This window comes from Carassius auratus, chromosome 43 (genome assembly GCF_003368295.1).
Source record: "Carassius auratus strain Wakin chromosome 43, ASM336829v1, whole genome shotgun sequence".
NCBI lineage: Eukaryota > Metazoa > Chordata > Actinopteri > Cypriniformes > Cyprinidae > Carassius > Carassius auratus.
Window position 1 is genome coordinate 18,637,985 of NC_039285.1, and position 17,753 is coordinate 18,655,737.

The 17,753-nt window shown below is 38.2% G+C and overlaps 1 protein-coding gene across 1 annotated transcript; it reads right to left on the reverse strand.

Moving 5' to 3' along the window:
- Window positions 1–14,209: 14,209 nt before the first annotated feature.
- On the reverse strand, window positions 14,210–17,472 carry LOC113061288 (extracellular calcium-sensing receptor-like). The gene is made up of 6 exons (XM_026230317.1): window positions 17,252–17,472; window positions 16,887–17,181; window positions 15,896–16,684; window positions 15,595–15,822; window positions 15,264–15,387; window positions 14,210–15,108 (listed from the first exon to the last, which is right to left on the reverse strand). Exons 1-6 carry the CDS (start codon window positions 17,470–17,472, stop codon window positions 14,210–14,212), a joined length of 2,556 nt encoding a protein of 851 aa, XP_026086102.1.
- Between the last annotated feature and the right edge of the window lie 281 nt (window positions 17,473–17,753).

Below are 17,753 nucleotides of genomic sequence, written 5' to 3' on the forward strand. Positions count from 1 at the left end.
GGCTGTAGATGGCTACGGTGACCTGATATTAGCATAGATGCCATTCTTCTAATGATGTAGCAAACACATCAGGTGTTATGGGAAGTGTTCCCGGTTCTGGTTTACCTAATTAATGCAGCCTAAAAAGCCTTTTAACAGATTTGGATTTTAGAAGCATATTAGTGTGTTATGTGTAAGCCAGGTTAAAGAGATGGGTCTTTAATGTAGATTTAAACTTCAAGAGTGTGTCTGCCTCCCGAACAATGTTAGATAGGTTATTCCAGAGCTTAGGCGCAAAATAGGAAAAGGATCTGCCACCCACAGTTGATTTTGATATTCTAGGTATTATCAAATTGCCTTAGATTTGATAGCGCAGTGGACGTGGAGCATTATAATGTAACAAGAGCTCGTTCAAATACTGAGGTGCTAAACCATTCAAGGCTTTATAAGTAATAAGCAAGATTTTGAAATCTATAAGATGTTTGATAGGGAGCCAGTGCAGGGTTGACAAAACTTGGCTAATATGGTCATACTTCCTGGTTCTAGTAAGAACACTAGCTGCTGCATTTTGGACTAACTAAAGTTTGTTTATTAGGCGTGCAGAACGAGCACCTATGGCTATAGTACTCGAGTCTGTTCTTTGACTCGTGTCCGGACTCGAGACAATTTTCTATCGTTTTGGACTTGTCTCGGGCTCGTTACATTTGCACTCTGACTTGTCTCGGACTTCGTCATTGGACTCGCCAAATGTACCCGTTGGTCTCAACCAAGTCCAGCAAAAAAAAAAAAAAAAATATATATATATCCTTCAAAACAAACCCATATTTGTATGTCGCGACTGAAAATGTGTGGAAAACGCGAGGCGCGCCACTTTCTTCTTTTTTCCAAAGCACTCTGTAGCCTGCGATCTATGCTTGCACTCTGTGGCATCTACTGTTGCTAGGTAGCCATGACCTGCTCTCCATGAAGACGCAGAAGTTTCAGCAAAGAATAAATGGATTTCCAGCACTAAAATCCCTTGCAGTAGCTCTGCTGATAAATTCATTTAAAAAATGGCTATCCTTGTACAGCTATGTTCAGCTGTTTCTCCATCTTAGTGTGGCCAGAGGTATAAATACAGCATGTTTTCAATGCGTGTTAAAACCGTGTATGGCCCCTTTAAGAGATCACCGATCTCTTCTCGCTAGACATCCTGTTTGCATGTGCGTGAACAGAACTGCCATTTCATGATAATCCAATGTAGCAGCCAAGTGCCGTGTCGTTGTGTTAACATCTGGGAGATTTATTTTGAAGTGATGCTGCCTTTCTGGGTAAATATCACTGTAAAACCTTTCTTTGATATCCGAGGGAACCGAGACCTATTTGTGTGAACTTTTGATGTGTAATTCGTAGTAGATGAGATCGCGTAGTGTGTGATCCATGTGAACCTCTGGTGATAGTGGAAATTTCCAGTCACTACCGTATTCTTTACTTTGTCAGTAGCTAATTTTTTTTTGACCATTTTGTATAAGGATTTTGGTAAAGTGGAAAATATTTATCTAAGTGTTCTTTTGAACTTTGTCTTTATCGCCTGATCAAATAGTAGATATTTTTGGTCATGTTCACACCAGAGTAAATTATTTGGGAGTGTGAGTCTTGTACTGGTTTTCAACCAGTGTTCATCTGTTGGTAATCTAAGATTTTGGGTGAAACATCACATTTATTTGTATTTATTTCTGTAAGCCTTCAGTGTCATTACACTGTGTTACTCTTGGAGTAATAATTTGAATTTAGTATTTTTTTCTTAATTCTATTTTTTGGCATTTTATTTACTTTTATTTATTTATTTTTTTGCTCAGCTGTGTTTCTGCCGACCGCTGTAACTTCTCTTAAGGGGGAAAAAAAACAGCAGTCAGATAAAACCCCAATATAAACAAATTAATCTGTTGCCGTGTGTTTCTATTTCCTGACCACCTGGTTACATTAGCTTTCAGTTTTGTTACGGGGCAGGATGTTCATGACCAGTGGTGCACTTGCTGCTTTCTGAAAAGTTTAGTTGTTTCTAATTTAGGCAAATTTTCTACCTGTTAGATTGTGTTTTATTTACGTCTACACCTAGTTAGCCTTAAACTTACCATTTACAATAATGAAATAGTAATTAATGTTGTATCTACAGTGTAGGGGTGGCAAGACTACTGATTTCTACTAGTCGATTAAAAAAAAAAAAAAAACACCCCGAGTTACTCGACTACTCGTGGTTCATGCTATTGTAAATAAAAACACATTATTATTTTTTAAATCAATAAACGCTTATTAATTTAAAGCCTTATGCAAAAATTACATCTGCACATTTTAAAAACTTTAAACTTTTTTATATTATATTACTTATATTATATAATTATGACATTAAATATTTACATTTTCATGTAACAGCCAGTATTTGTATCTGCAACAATCACAACATTTTCAGTATCTGCATTTGGATACAGCGTCATATAGCTGTACTTGATAAGTCCGGTATGACTTTTAATCTTTTTTTTTTTCATAGTTATCACTGAACAAGTATGTCGTGTTAAACTAAAATACTTATTCATTTCTAAAATAAGATTTATCATGCAAGCAGAGAGATGTCATGACAAACATTTACTGTTTATTTGAACATGACTGAATCAATTCAATGCACACATTTTCATTATGCAGAACTCTTTAATCGAGTCTATAATGTTTATAATGTTAAACAAATGTGTGTGTGCCGCACAAACCAGCAAAAGATAAATATGGAAACATGTAGGACAAGTAGAAAATGTATCCATATCTAAGTTGATTATTAGCCTGCTGTCTCTCTAACTGGTTTTTTGAAAGACTGAGACGCGCAGCGCAGATGTTTGATTGGTGAGCATGCTGTGCTTATTCAATTCATTTGTATCATAGCCTAAGGTTTAAATCATTGCCTTTTAAATATATACAAATCATATAATGTGTATGATGTATTATTATAGGTAAAATTACTCTGATTTCTGAGAGATGCACGGAGAGGCAACAACAATGCAGTGTTTGATTTGCACTCTTTTCTTTCATAAAGTTTACAGTGATTCACTTCACATTCGTGACTTTAGAGGTCTGTGTATAATATTGCACTGATCCCCTGACTCAACTGTTACCTAGCAAACACTGGACTGATTAAGTTAAATAAGACTGGACTAAGATTTTAATGGAAGTTTTTGAGAGTGCTTGAACTCTGGCTAGACTGAATGAAAATGTTTTTGATAATGTAAATGTTCTTTACTCTCAGTAAAATTAAAGTCTTAAAATAAGTAACTTACAATATTGTTATTAAAATTTACATTAAATGCAAATTTAGTCATATTAAAAATATTTTATGGCATGATATGGCAGTTAAGTCAAAAGTCTGGTTTTTATGTGTAGTTAATACATTACACTACTTTTGTCCATCACCATATATTGATCAAATATTAATTTATAAAGGTACAAAACATGTTTGCTTACACATATTTGAGAATCAAGATATTTCCTGATATATTAAGCATGTTTGGAATAAAAAGGAAAAAATAAATAAATAAAACAACGGGCTCTATCGTGAGCTCGGAGCCCTCCCTCTGGACAGCATGCCAAATATGCTATTATTTGCTCTACCATATTATATGTTAGAGAGAACTCAGGAATTATGGTTAATGCTTGTCTTTCATCTTAGCTACAGCAATGGCTGGATGCCTTTTTCCATATTAGGGATTTCCTGCATGTTCAAAGCTATTAAGTCAAGTCAAGTCACCTTTATTTATATAGCGCTTTGAACAAAATACATTGCGTCAAAGCAACTGAACAACATTCACTGGGAAACAGTGTCAATAATGCAAAATGATAGTTAAAGGCAGTTCATCACTGAATTGTGACGATCGAGTTCCAGTGTGACACAGGAGAGAGTTAGATCCAATTGCAGGTATGTCTTTATTAAGGGTAATCCAAATCGTGGTCGAAAACACAAGCCAAGGTCAAAACCAAAAAGCAGTCCAAAACAAACAAACAAAGGAACAGGAAAGGGAACGGAACGGGAACTCAGAAAACGAGGGGTCTTGGAGGACGAAAAGACACACAAGAATCTCGGAAGGACGAGAAGACTGGGATCACAAAAGGTAAGGACTCCATACAGACAACATGAAAAAGACTGGTAAATATAGGGAGGCTAATGACAATAAAGTTAAGGCACCTGGTGCAATTAGCAGGAGTGCAATTACTGTGATGAAGGTCAAGACTAGTGTAATTCTAGTGCCTACGGTGAAGTGTCTAAGGGGAAGTGAGCCCACTAGTGGACACCCAGGGCAACAGAGACTAGACAGCGTGACATTACCCCCTCCTCCATGGAGCAGCTGCCAGATGCTCCACCCGAACCCAAGGAAAGACACAAAGAGACCAGGAGGGAGGTGGAGCGGTGAAGGACCAGGGGGAGGGATGTAGGGCCAGGTAAAATGGGGAAAACAGAGACAAGAGGACCAGGTAAAATGGGGAAACAGAGACAAGACGACCAGGTAAAATGGGGAAACAGAGACAATAGGACCAGGTAAAATGGGAAAACAGAGACAAGAGAAGTGCAACACAAAACAAGGAGTCCAGGAGGGAGGTGGACCGGCGGAGGATCAGGGGAGGGATGGAGGGCCAGGTCCTCAGAGGGAAACAGAAAGAAAGACACAGACAAGAAACCCAGGAGGGAGGTGGACCGGCGGAGGATCAGGGGGAGGGACAGAGGGCCAGGTCCTTAGGTGGAAAACAGACAGAAGAACAAAAAAAACAAACACAAAAACACAAGACCAGGAAGGACATAACGTGACGCCCACCAGGGCAGAGCAGAAGACAACCACATCCGTGCGGTCGAAACTGATGCCTCCCAGGGTGGAGCAGAAGACCACCACCTCCGTGCGGCAAAAACACACCCGCCCCCCCCCCCAGGGCGGAGCAGAAGACCACCACCTCCGTGCGGCCGAAACAGATGCCCCCCAGGGCTGAGCAGAAGACCACCACATCCGTGCGGCCAAAACAGATGCCCCCCAGGGCTGAGCAGAAGACCACCACATCCGTGCGGCCAAAACAGATGCCCCCCAGGGCGGAGCAGAAGACGATCAAGTTCCAATGAGACACAGGAGAGAGTTAGATCCAGTTGCAGGTGTGTCTTTATTAAAGGTAATCCAAATCGTGGTTGAAAACACAAGCCAAGGTCAAAACCAAAAAGCAGTCCAAAACAAACAAACAAAGGAACAGGAAAGGGAACAGAACGGGAACTCGGAAAACGAGGGGTCTCGGAGGACGAGAAGACAAAGAAGAATCTCGGAGGACGAGAAGACTGGGATCACGAAAGGTGCCTACGGTGAAGTGTCTAAGGGGAAGTGAGCCCACTAGTGGACACCCAGGGAGACTAGACAGCGTGACATGAATTCAGTGATGTCATCTCTGTTCTGTTAAATAGTGTCTGTGCATTTATTTGCAATCAAGTCAACGATATCGCTGTAGATGAAGTGACCCCAACTAAGCAAGCCAGAGGCGACGGCGGCAAGGAACCGAAACTCCATTCTGTGACAGAATGGAGAAAAAAACCTTGGGAGAAACCAGGCTCAGTTGGGGGGCCAGTTCTCCTCTGACCAGACGAAACCGGTGGTTCAATTCCAGGCTGCAGCAAAGTCAGATTGTGCAGAAGAATCATCTGTTTCCAGTGGTCTTGTCCTGGTGGTCCTCTGAGACAAGGTCTTTACAGGGGATCTGTATCTAGGGCTCTAGTTGTCTTGGTCTTGTGGAAGATTTTTATTAATAAGATTTTAATCAATCAAGAATAATCAATGTGAATCTAGCCATTTTTGTTGCAGTCTCTGCTGTCTTTCAGGGATGTAGAGGTCCTTTCTAGGTGCTGATCCCCCATCTGCTCTGGATACGTACTGGATCCGGGTGACTGCAGTGACCCTCTGATCTGGATACAGACTGGATCTGGTGGCTACGGTGACCTTGGAATAAGAGAGAAACAGACAAATATTAGCATAGATGCAATTCTTCTAATGATGTAGCAAGTACATAGGGTGTTATGTGAATTGTTTCCGGTTCCGGTTTACCTAATTAATGCAGCCTAAAAATCCTTTAACGGTTTTGGATTTTAAAAGCATATTAGTAAGTTATGTGTATGCCAGGTTAAAGAGATGGGTCTTTAATCTAGATTTAAACTGCAAGAGTGTGTCTGCCTCCCGAACAATGTTAGGTAGGTTATTCCAGAGTTTAGGCACCAAATAGGAAAAGGATATGCCGCCCGCAGTTGATTTTGATATTCGAGTTTTGAGAACGTAGCGGACGTAGAGGATTATAATGTAAAAGGAGCTCATTCAAATACTGAGGTGCTAAAAAATTCAGGGCTTTATAAGTAATAAGCAATATTTTAAAATTTATACGATGTTTGATAGGGAGCCAGTGCAGTGTTGACAGGACCGGGCTAATATGGTCGTACTTCCTGGTTCTAGTAAGAACTGTTGCTGCTATATTTTGGACTAGCTGTAGTTTGTTTACTAAGCGTGCAGAACAACCACCCAATAAAGCATTACAATAATCTAACGTTGAGGTCATAAATGCATGGATTAACATGTCTGGATTTGACATTGAGAGCATAGGCCATAATTTAGATATATTTTTGAGATGGAAAAATGCTGTTTTACAAATGCTAGAAACTATTACTACTTCAATGAGTCCATTTTGTACTTTCTGCACAAGAATGCTCTCCAACTTTGAATATGAATGAAACAGACACTGCAGGAGAGTGTTGAGAGCTCCATAATGATCACATTAATATGGATATGAATAAAACATATCTAAAACTATGTGACTGTCTCTTTTAATTTAAAACGACTCTTCTTCTTTTATTGTTTTACGTGCTTCCTGTTGGGCTCTATTGAGTATTGAAATAACGTTTTTCTCCACAAAGTGTCACACATGAACTATTTATACAAATCAAAATGGAAGTAAAGAGAAACTAATACTGCACACAACAAATTGGATGTTTCATTTGCAGTTTTTGTTGTGTTGTGGTCATTTGCAGTGCTTTTCTTTATTTGGTTGTGTTAATTAGTGGTTTTTGTTGTTTTGTTTGTTTTTTTTCTTTCATTTGTAGCGTCATTAGCTCTCTCTGCCCCCATTTATATGTATGGGTGTATTAATACATTTATTTATTTTCTGAACCTGTGATACTTTTGTCGCAATTATTTGATGTATAAAAAGTTAGAAGGAATCAGAAAGAGCTTTATTGCCAAGTATCCTTACGCATACAAGGAATTTGTTTTAGTGACATAAGCTTCCAGTACACAGAGACAACAACACACAGGCAACAAAAAAAAAAAACAGATTTACAAATTGACAAATAAATACAATTGTGCTATAAATGATAATAGAATAGGATTGAGTGAGATGCAGGAATGTTCTAGGATGGAGGGTTAACAAATAAATATAAGGATATTGCACGTTTATAAGCATAAGTAGGGAACATTTAACTGTTCATGAGGTAGATTGCCTGGGGGAAGAAACTGTTCTTGTGCCTTGCTGTTCTGGTGTTTGCGGCTCTGAGGCGCCGGCCAGATGGCAAAAGTTCAAAGATGGGGTGACTTGGATGTGAGGGATCCAGAGCCCTTTTCCTCACTCTGGATGTATACAGTTCTTGAAGGGTGGGCAGGGGAGCACCAATAATCCTTTCAGCAGTCCGAACAGTTCTCTGTAGTCTTCTGATGTCTGATTTTGTTGCTGAACCAAACCAGACAGTTATTGAAGTACAGAGGACAGACTCAATGACGGCCGAGTAGAACTGTTTTAGCAGCTCCTGTGGCAGGTTAAACTTCCTCAGCTGGCGAAGGAAATACAACCTTTGCTGGGCCTTTTTAACAATGGAGTCAATGTGATTGTCCCACTTCAGGTCCTGAGAGATGGTGGTTCCCAGGAATCTGAATGACTCCACTGCAGTCACAGTGCTGTTCATGATGGTGAGTGGGGAAAGTGCAGGTGGGTTTCTCCTAAAGTCCACGATCATCTCCACTGTTTTGAGCGTGTTCAGCTCCAGGTTGTTAAGACTGCACCAGACAGCCAGCTGCTCAACCTCTTGTCTGTAAGCAGACTCATCACCGTCCTGGATGAGGCCGATGACTGTAGTGTCGTCTGCAAACTTTAGGAGCTTGACAGAGGGGTCTTTAGAGGTGCAGTCGTTGGTGTACAGGGAGAAGAGCAGAGGGGAGAGAACACATCCCTGAGGGGCACCAGTGTTGGGGGAGCAGCTGTTTGATGTGAATTTCCCCAGTCTCACTATCTGTTGCCTATCTGTCAGAAAGCTGGTGATCCACTGACAGATAGAGCTAGGAACAGAGAGCTGGGTCAGTTTGGTCTGAAGGGCTGTTGGGATGATTGTGTTGAATGCCGAACTAAAGTCCACAAATAGGATCCTCACATAAGTCCCTGTTTTGTCCAGATGTTGCAGGATGAAGTGCAATCCCATGTTGATTGCATCATCCACGGACCTGTTTGCTCGGTAAGCAAACTGGAGGGGGTCCAGTAAGGGTCCAGTGATGTCCTTCAGATAAACCAGAACCAGTTTTTCAAACGACTTCATGACGACAGACGTTAGAGCCACAGGTCTGTAGTCTTTAAGTTCTGCTATCTTGGGTTTCTTTGGGATGGGGATGATGGTGGAGCGTTTGAAGCAGGAAGGCACTTCACACAACTCCAGGGATCTGTTGAAGATCTGTGAAAAGATGGGGGCCAGCTGGTCAGTACAGATTTTCAGACAGGCTGGTGTAACACCATCTGGGCCTGGTGCTTTTCTTCTTTTGTTCGTCTTGAAGACCTGGCGCACATCATCTTCACAGATTTGAAGAGCAGGAGGTGTGGAGGGTGGGATTGCAGGATGTGTTAATGGTTGTGTAGGGAGATGGTCAGAATGGGTGATGGGGGTTTCAAATCTGCAATAAAACTCATTCAGGTTGTTAGCAAGTCGTTGATTAGCCTCAGTGCAAGGGGATGGTGTCTTGTAGTTTGTGATGGCTCTTAGACCTCTCCACACTGAAGTTGAGTCGTTGGAAGTAAACTGGTCTTCCAACTTTTTAGCGTAGGTCTTTTTCGCCGCTCTGATCTCTTTGTTCAGTGTGTTCCTGGCCTGATTGTACAAGACCCTGTCCCCATTTCTGTAGGCATCCTCTTTGGCCTGACGAAGATGTCTGAGTTTTACTGTAAACCATGGCTTATCATTGTTGAATGTTAAATAAGTCCTGGTAGGAATGCATATATCCTCACAGAAACTAATATAGGATGTTACGGTCTCTGTGAATTCGTCCAGATCGGTGGTAGCAGCTTCAAAAACACTCCAATCAGTGAGGTCAAAACAAGATTGTAAATCCTGCTCTGTTTCGCTGGTCCATCTCTTCACAGTCCTTACTACAGGTTTAGCAGATTTAAGTTTTTGCTTGTAGGACGGTATAAGATGAACCAGACAGTGATCAGAACGTCACAAAGCTGCTCGTGGAACAGAGTGATATGCATCCTTTATTGTGGTGTAACAGTGATCCAATATATTACTGTCTCTGGTGGGACATGTAACATGCTGTCTGTAAATTCTGTATATATAAGGAACAGAATTTACTGAAAATATAAATCATTTGTAACAATAAACTACCGTTCAAAATTTATATATATATATATATATATATTAGTGGTTGGCATAAATTATTTTTTTTAATCTAGATTAATCTCACTGTGATCTTGAAATTAATCTAGATTAATCTAGATTAAAATGGCTGATTCAAATTCTGCCGAAGGCATTCAAAATATTTATGCTACCCAAATAAAACTGACAAACAGTAAGTCTTTGAGAAGGGTTTTATCAAGCTAGGTGTTGCATTAGAAAAGGGGTTCATCTCCTGTTTCCAAAATTCATCACAAAATGCTTGAAAAAGCAGTAAACTAATTCCACATTGCACAAGGTTCAAACAACCTTACGCCTGTTTCACACATACTCCGTCTGCAGTGCGTAAGCATTGCATATTTTTTTTTTCGCACCCATGTTAACGGATTCCAGTTGCGTTCCAGGAGCGTTGCGTCTGCAGCAGTGCATCAATCGTTTACATACCGAGTAACGGACTGCAAACACGTCCTGTGTGAAAGCACATCGAGTCCATGCTGCACCACATTCATTTTCATTTTCTTGGATTAACATTACAGCATCTAGTAGTTTAATTAGGCGCGGTCACTTTAACAGACGATGAACGCATCCAATATAATACACATCCCATTTTTTCCTCAACTGTTTACTTTCACTTAAGAAATAACTGACAGTTTTTTTTTACCATAATTTCCAAGGTGGATATTTTGACATATTTTGTATGTATTTGTCGGCACATTTGTCCATGATATGTGGCTCTCTCGTGCGCAGCGAACACAGTGCGCCTGTTCAGCTTTTCCACGTCTTGTGTTTGGATGCTTAAATGTTTATTTATTAGCGTCTATTTAGTCTATTTTGTCGGTTATATAAAATATCAAGGTGAAAGTCATCATAGTTTGCTTAGTATAGACCCAGCTCCCAACCCAACTTTGAGAATAGATTTTTTTATCGGCCGATAAGAGTCTCCCGTTAACGCAGCATGTTAACGCCGATATATATATATATATATATATATATATATATATATATATACATACTTTTATTCAGCAAGGATACATTAAATTATTTTAAAAAAGTGATTGTAAAAATTAATATTGCTAATAAATGATTCCTAATTCCAATCAGCAGTGTTAAAATCAGTGATATGCAGTAATGCAGTAATAGAGGTGAGGGGGAGCAATAGTAAAAAAAAAAATATGCATTTCATATTACAGTATTTATTAAAAATTTCATATTACACTTATTTTTTTTTAAATTGCAGCAGACTTTATAGCAGAACCTATTACTTCTATTTTTAATTTAAGTTTAACGTCAAATGTAATTCCCTTTGCATGGAAATCAGCCATGGTTCTTCCTTTGTTAAAAGGGGGTGATCCTCATGAACTGGATAACTATCGTCCTATTTCAAGGTTAAGTCAAGTTTTTGAGTCTTTTGTAAATGATCAGGTTAAACAGTTTTTAACAGAAAATAATATTTTAAATGAGCAACTCTTGTCACAAATGATATTAGTACTTCTTTGGATAATAAAAATTACGGTGCTTCTTTATTTGTAGATCTTTCTAAAGCTTTTGATTCTTTAGATCACAAAATTATTTTAAAAAGACTCAGTTTCTTAGGTTTTAGTAAAATTAGTATAAATTGGTTTAAAGATTATTTATCCGAAAGATCACAGTGTGTCTCAGTTGAAAATTACATTTAAAAAAAACTAGAAATCAAGAAAGGTGTTCCTCGGGGATCCATTTTAGCACCAATTTTATTTTCAATTTATATCAATGGTTTGGGTCAAGATATAACTTCAGCTAAACTGCATTTATATGCCGATGATACAATTATTTATACGGCTGCACAGTCCATGAAAAAAGCTGTAGAACTATTACAAGATTCTTTCCAGGTATTGCAATCTTCATTGTTAAATTTAAAATTGGTATTTAACTAAATATATGCTGTTTACTCGCTCTCGTAACAAACTCGTGATTCCACCCATTTTAACTTTGGAAGGGGACTGTGTAGAAAGAGTAAATACCTATAAATACCTGGGCATATGGCTTGATGAAAGGTTAGGTTTTAATACTCATATTGACAATCTTTCAAAAAAACTCAAACCCAAATTGGGGTTTCTTTTTCGTTTAAAGAAATGTTTTCCTTTTGAAGCCAAAAAGAGAATTGTTCAAAGTTGTTTTCTTTCTGTGCTGGACTATGGCGATGTGATTTATATGCATGCTAATGTATCTTCACTAAAAAAATTAGATTGCATATACCATGCTGCAATACGATTTGTGACAAATGCTCCTACACGTACCTATCATTGCACTTTGTTTGATTTGGTTGGCTGGCCCTCCTTGTATCAGAGGAGAAAAATGCATATGTTGATGTTTATTGCCAAAGCTCTAATAGGTAAATTTCCTCTGTATATCTGTAGTCTTCTATCTTATTGTTCTGGTAGTTATAAAACTAGATCGTCTTTTAAATTACTTTTAACTGTGCCTCGATCATACACCGAGTTTGGTAAAACTGCCTTTTCCTGTTATGCGCCCAGACTATGGAATGAAATGCAGAGTATTTTGAAGCTAAACATGCTGCCATCGTTAAATATTTTTAAAAACCTTTTGATGTCACATTTGAAAGAATCATGTTCCTGTTTTACTTAACATTTATATATTACATTAATCTTGAGTGCTGGACATTTTTGTGACAGGATTTTTTTTTTTTTTTGTTTTGTTTTGTTTTCCTTTAATGTTTGTCTTGTAATATTTTATGTGTGAAATTTTGTATGCTGCCATTTTGGCCAGGACTCCCTGGTAGAAGAGATTTTTATCTCAAGGGATTATTCCTGGTAAAATATGGGTTAAATAAAAAATAAATAAAAATTTCACAACTGCTAAAACACTAAACCCCATTCTCTGAACCCGATGCTCAGTGGCCTAAACCCATTTGTCGAATCAGTCACTTTGTAGGCAAAATCTTAAACAAGTTCAGGTAGTTAAGACACTGTTTGCAAATATCATCCACTCTTTTTGCAAAACTTTAAACACATTCTTACTCACTAAAACACATTTTGCACTGTGTTGCAAAATGGTAAATACATGTGGCAAAAGTTCAACACAACTACAACACAACTGTCATCGTTTACACACAACAACTCAAAATTGTTCACACTTGTTTCTAATGATGTGATCAAATCAGTTGTCTAGAATGTAAACCAGTAGAGGTGGCTTGAGTGTTGATACCACAATGGATGGAAACAATGTGAGAGGAAGAGGAGGAAGAGTTTGTGTAAGAGGTGGTGGACGAGGAGGAAGAGTTCAAGGACAACTGTGGCCACCATAATCAGGACATTCAGAGAAGAGAACAGGTAAATTTATTGTTTTTCTAATTTGACATTTGATATAGTACATCAGTTTGTCAATAGAAAAGGGGAGTGGGGTAAAAGAAAAAAAGATTTAGAATACAATTTACATATGAATGTGATGTCGATTACTATTGTTCCTGTATGTATACATTTGTAAGAGCATTTTCCCTTTTGTAGAATTGCAAGACTACCAAATGAGGGTGGAAGGACTCCTTCGATCTCCCAACAGAAATAGACTCTCATTGTTGATATGGTGAAATACAGCAAAGACTTGTAGAAGACAATGTAAAGTTTGAAGCTATCAACAGTGTCAGCCTTTCTACCATTTCCCGTGGCTCTCCACCATCGGGATGCTGAGGCAGAATGAGTCTCTCTTTGACTTTAATTTTGCATTTGCACAATGTTTTGTGTAATACACTTTGCATTTAGAGTTGTCTTTGTTCTTTGAGCCTACTTTATTTTTATGCTGAAAATACAGAAATTCTATACTGTATTACTTGCAGTACTTACAGTATGCGATATATTTGCTGTATTAAGTTGTGAATTATTTACTTTTATTTATGGCAAAATTATTTTCTATATGCAATAAAAAATAAAAATAAAAATAAGAATATCTGTAACTACATGCCCTGGACGCTGTGTTGTCAGTTTTTTGATGTAATGTCTAATGAATGCTGATGAGTGTTTATATATTGACTGGATGGGTTTATGTTTTTGAAAGCATTGTTTGATTTTGAGCACAGATCAAATGGTTTTGAGGCAAGTGTTTGATTTTGCCAGAAGAGTCAGGGGTTTTGTGTATGTAGTTTAAAGAATAGGTTTTGTGTTTAAAGTTTTGAGAATATGGGTGAAGGTTTCAAGAAATGTGTTTTAGCAATTGTGAAATACTGTAATATATATTTAATATATAAAATATATTTTTTCTTTTTTTCTCTAGAGACATACTTTATATTGGGGCTGCTATTGTGTAGCTTCAGTCATGATGACATGGGAATCCATCAGGTGCACCGAAGTGTATTTTTCCTGTCATTTAAGGCGGCATCGGTACCCAAAAGCACAAGACTTTAACTGTAATTCTTTAGGTTTTCTTTTTACTTTTTTTATAGGCAAAATACTTGTATTCACTTATCTGCTAGTTTAATTCTCAGAATACAGAGGAATATATTAAGTTTTCTTTACATTTTTGTGATTTACACAATTATCTCTGAGCTTAAAGAGCTTTAGATTAAGATTTCCCCATTATTTGTTTCTTTGTATTTTTCTCTGGTTTTAGCAAAATAATGTAACATTTTGGAGCAAATATGCAAAAGAGTAAACTAAAACTTGATGCTAAAATAGCAAATATCTGCACGGCTACAGTAAATTTTCCAGGAGAACTGACATAAGCTGGAATAAATGTGATCCATACAGCACAGAATATGAGCATACTGAATGTTATGAACTTGGCCTCGTTGAAATTATCAGGGAGTTTCCTAGCAAGAAAAGCTAAAATAAAACACAAAATTGATAGCAAGCCAGTATAACCCAGAACAGCCCAGAAGCCAAGAGCTGAACCTAAGTTACATTCTAGGATGATCTTTTCTCTGTAATAGCTCAAATTCATAAAAGGAAAAGGTGGGGATATTGTTAACCAAAGCACACATATTATCATCTGTATTAATGATAATGAAACAACACTGAATCGCTGTTGAAGAGGCCCAAAACATTTCATAACATTACTTCCTGGAAGTGTAGCCCTGAAAGCCATTAAGACCACTATTGTTTTTCCCAAAACACAGGAGATACAGAGGACAAAAGTGACCCCAAATGCTGTGTGGCGCAACATACAGGACCACTCAGTAGGCCTACCAATGAAAGTAAGTGAACAGAGGAAACACAGTGAGAGTGAGAAGAGCAGCAGGAAGCTCAGCTCTGAGTTGTTGGCTCTGACAATAGGGGTTTCTTTATGAAGATAAAACACAAAAGATACAATTGCTGTTAATAACATCCCAAAGAAGGAGAAAATACAAAGCACCGTCCCCATGATTTCTGTATAGGATAGGAACTCTACCACTTTTAATACACATTTGTCTTTGCCTTCATTCGACCAGTACTCCAAATCACAAGGAAAGCAGTCACTAGAATCTGTGAAGAAATTTCAAGAATGAATGAATGAATTCATTAATAATGGAAACTGTATCATGAAGTGAGCAATGGTTAGCATTACAGTTTATTTGTGTTTACAATGCTGAACACTTAATCCTACTTTCATGTGAGTTAAAAAACATGTACTATTTTACCTGTTTCATTATTTATTTCTCCTTCCGAACATGGAATACAGTCATAGCAGCAAACAGGTCGCCCCTTTTGCACAGCTTTTCTAGTACCTGGGGGGCAGCTCTCACTGCACACGGACACAGGGAACTATGAGAAAATATATTTTCATACAAAACAATTATTTGAATTGTTAAATTAATTGCTCATCTTTATGTATATATGTAATTGCTTTCATACTTATTTCATAAAATTGAACTTACTGTTCTTTATTCATTGTCCTTTTCATGATTCAAATGTTATTTGCAAGCATTATTATTATAATATATATTTTTTAACTATATCATATTAATGTACCTGCCTACTGTTCCCTGCCCATATCATTTGTTCCTGGGTGACTTGAAGACACTGTTCGAATGGCAGTGAGCTGTCATATGAGCCCACATACTTAAACTGCAAACTTCCATTTTCAGCAGGCTGCCAGTTAATAAGGTCATATCTCGCTGCTGGATCACCACTTAAATCAAAGAAGATTTCTTCACCTGTTTTAACAGTGAATCTCACATCCCTCATATAATTCAACACCTAATAGGAAATATCAGAAACAGAATTAGTTGCAAAATGCTTTTCTTTTTTTTCTTCTTTTTTTTATACATACCTTTTGTAGTGTAGGCCATTCTCCTTTGCTGCTGTTGGTGGAGGATCTCAAGTCTTTTAATACATTGTGTAGTGTATGTGCAATAGCATACACTGCAGTGTACACTTTATTTACAATCCGTAGCTCTGATACATCAGTATATTCATTTTGCAGCTCTGCCAGTTTTTCGGAGCCAGTACAGCCACCACTACTGTTGCTTCTGAAAGAGCACTGAAAAACTGTTTCCCAGAATTCTTTTAAAAGTTTATTGTTTGGTTCTTGATCAGGATGCACATTTACTAGGAACTCTCTCAGGCCCACAAGTTTAGCATTTGCTATAGCAAAACCCACAGCTCCAGAGAGGAAACTGTATTCTTTTGTTTCTGCAAATGTTCGATAAGTGATCCAAGATTCACTGCCAACCCACTGAATCCCTGTGATGTTGTGTTGCGCAATTACATTTAAGAGGGGAACAAAATCTCCTACTGCAACGAAAGCCAGCACTACCTTGGCAGTGCCCTTCTTTATCACTTCTAGTGTCTTTAAAAACTGCTCCTTTGGATCTGTGCTTAATATGGCCTCTGAGTATTCAATACAAATCCCTTCTTGTCTTGCAGCCTCCTCAAATGCTGAAATACCATTATTGCCATAGTCTCCACGACTCCTGACTGTCCCAACCCAGGTCCAGCCAAAGTGCTTGACAAGCTGAGCGAGAGCTCTGCTTTGATAATAATCACTGGGTATTGTTCTGAAGAATGACGGAAACCTTTTTCTGTTACTCAGGCATGCACATGTGGCAAAATGACTAATCTGAAAAAAAATAAATAAATAGCCACTATATATAATAAATAGTATTATTTTCATAAACATTACAAACATAACAATCTAAACATTGCTTTATATTTTTAAAATTGCTTTTACAAAGCATACATGGTGGCTGTTCCAGTGCTTCATTGTACACTTAATCAACAAAATAAAAAGCAGCAAGAGTTAAGTAAGAAAGAGTTCTTACAACGGGTAAGCTGAAAGGACCAACTATAGAAGCCAGTGCCATGGTGGGAGAGGAGTTTGATTCTCCAACAATGGCATGAACAGCTGGTGGTCTAGAGCAGGATGTATCATTCAAAGTCTCTTCATATCCATTCATTAAAGACATGCCTGACAGAACAGTTTGAGATATAGAGCTACAGGAATCATATATCTTGTAGCCCAAAGAAACACCAGGCAACAGCTGTTTGCTGTTATTAATCTCCTCAATTGTAAATATGAGTGTCTGAGCATACTTAAACCCACGTAAGCTGTTGAAGCTGTAGAAATAGAATATCAGTTGTGTGTCTGCAAAATATCATCACCTCAAAGAGTTATTTTAATACAGACCTGCCGCATGTTGTTGGATTTGGTTTAGAAGTGAAAGGCTGGATCTTCAGCAGAGCACTTTTGTGAAATGAGAAAATTGCCCCAATATTAATGTCTTTTTGTGCAGAAAGTAGAGGAAGGGCAGGCTGACCAAGCAGTCTGCAGATTTGCGCTAATGCAGGCACACTGACCCCATACACCACCAGCAGCAGTTGCAGCACTGATAAAGTCCACTTTGCCATGTCAATTAGTATGCAAGGCAGGAACATCTGAGTCAGAAGTGAGATAGTCCTGCCTTTTATCACTTCATTAAATAGCCATTGGGGATGGCATATTGAATCCCTAACTATGGTTTGCTTTATATGCTTGTACTGGATTTCTCGTAATACCCTATACGTTTGGAGTTGTAGTAGTTCCAAATCCCAATTGCTACTCAAAACAATAGCACAAAAATCCAATCAAATGGGTAGCACAATAATAAGAATGGCTCGGTTGTGTATGTAACCCACATTCCCGGAAGGAG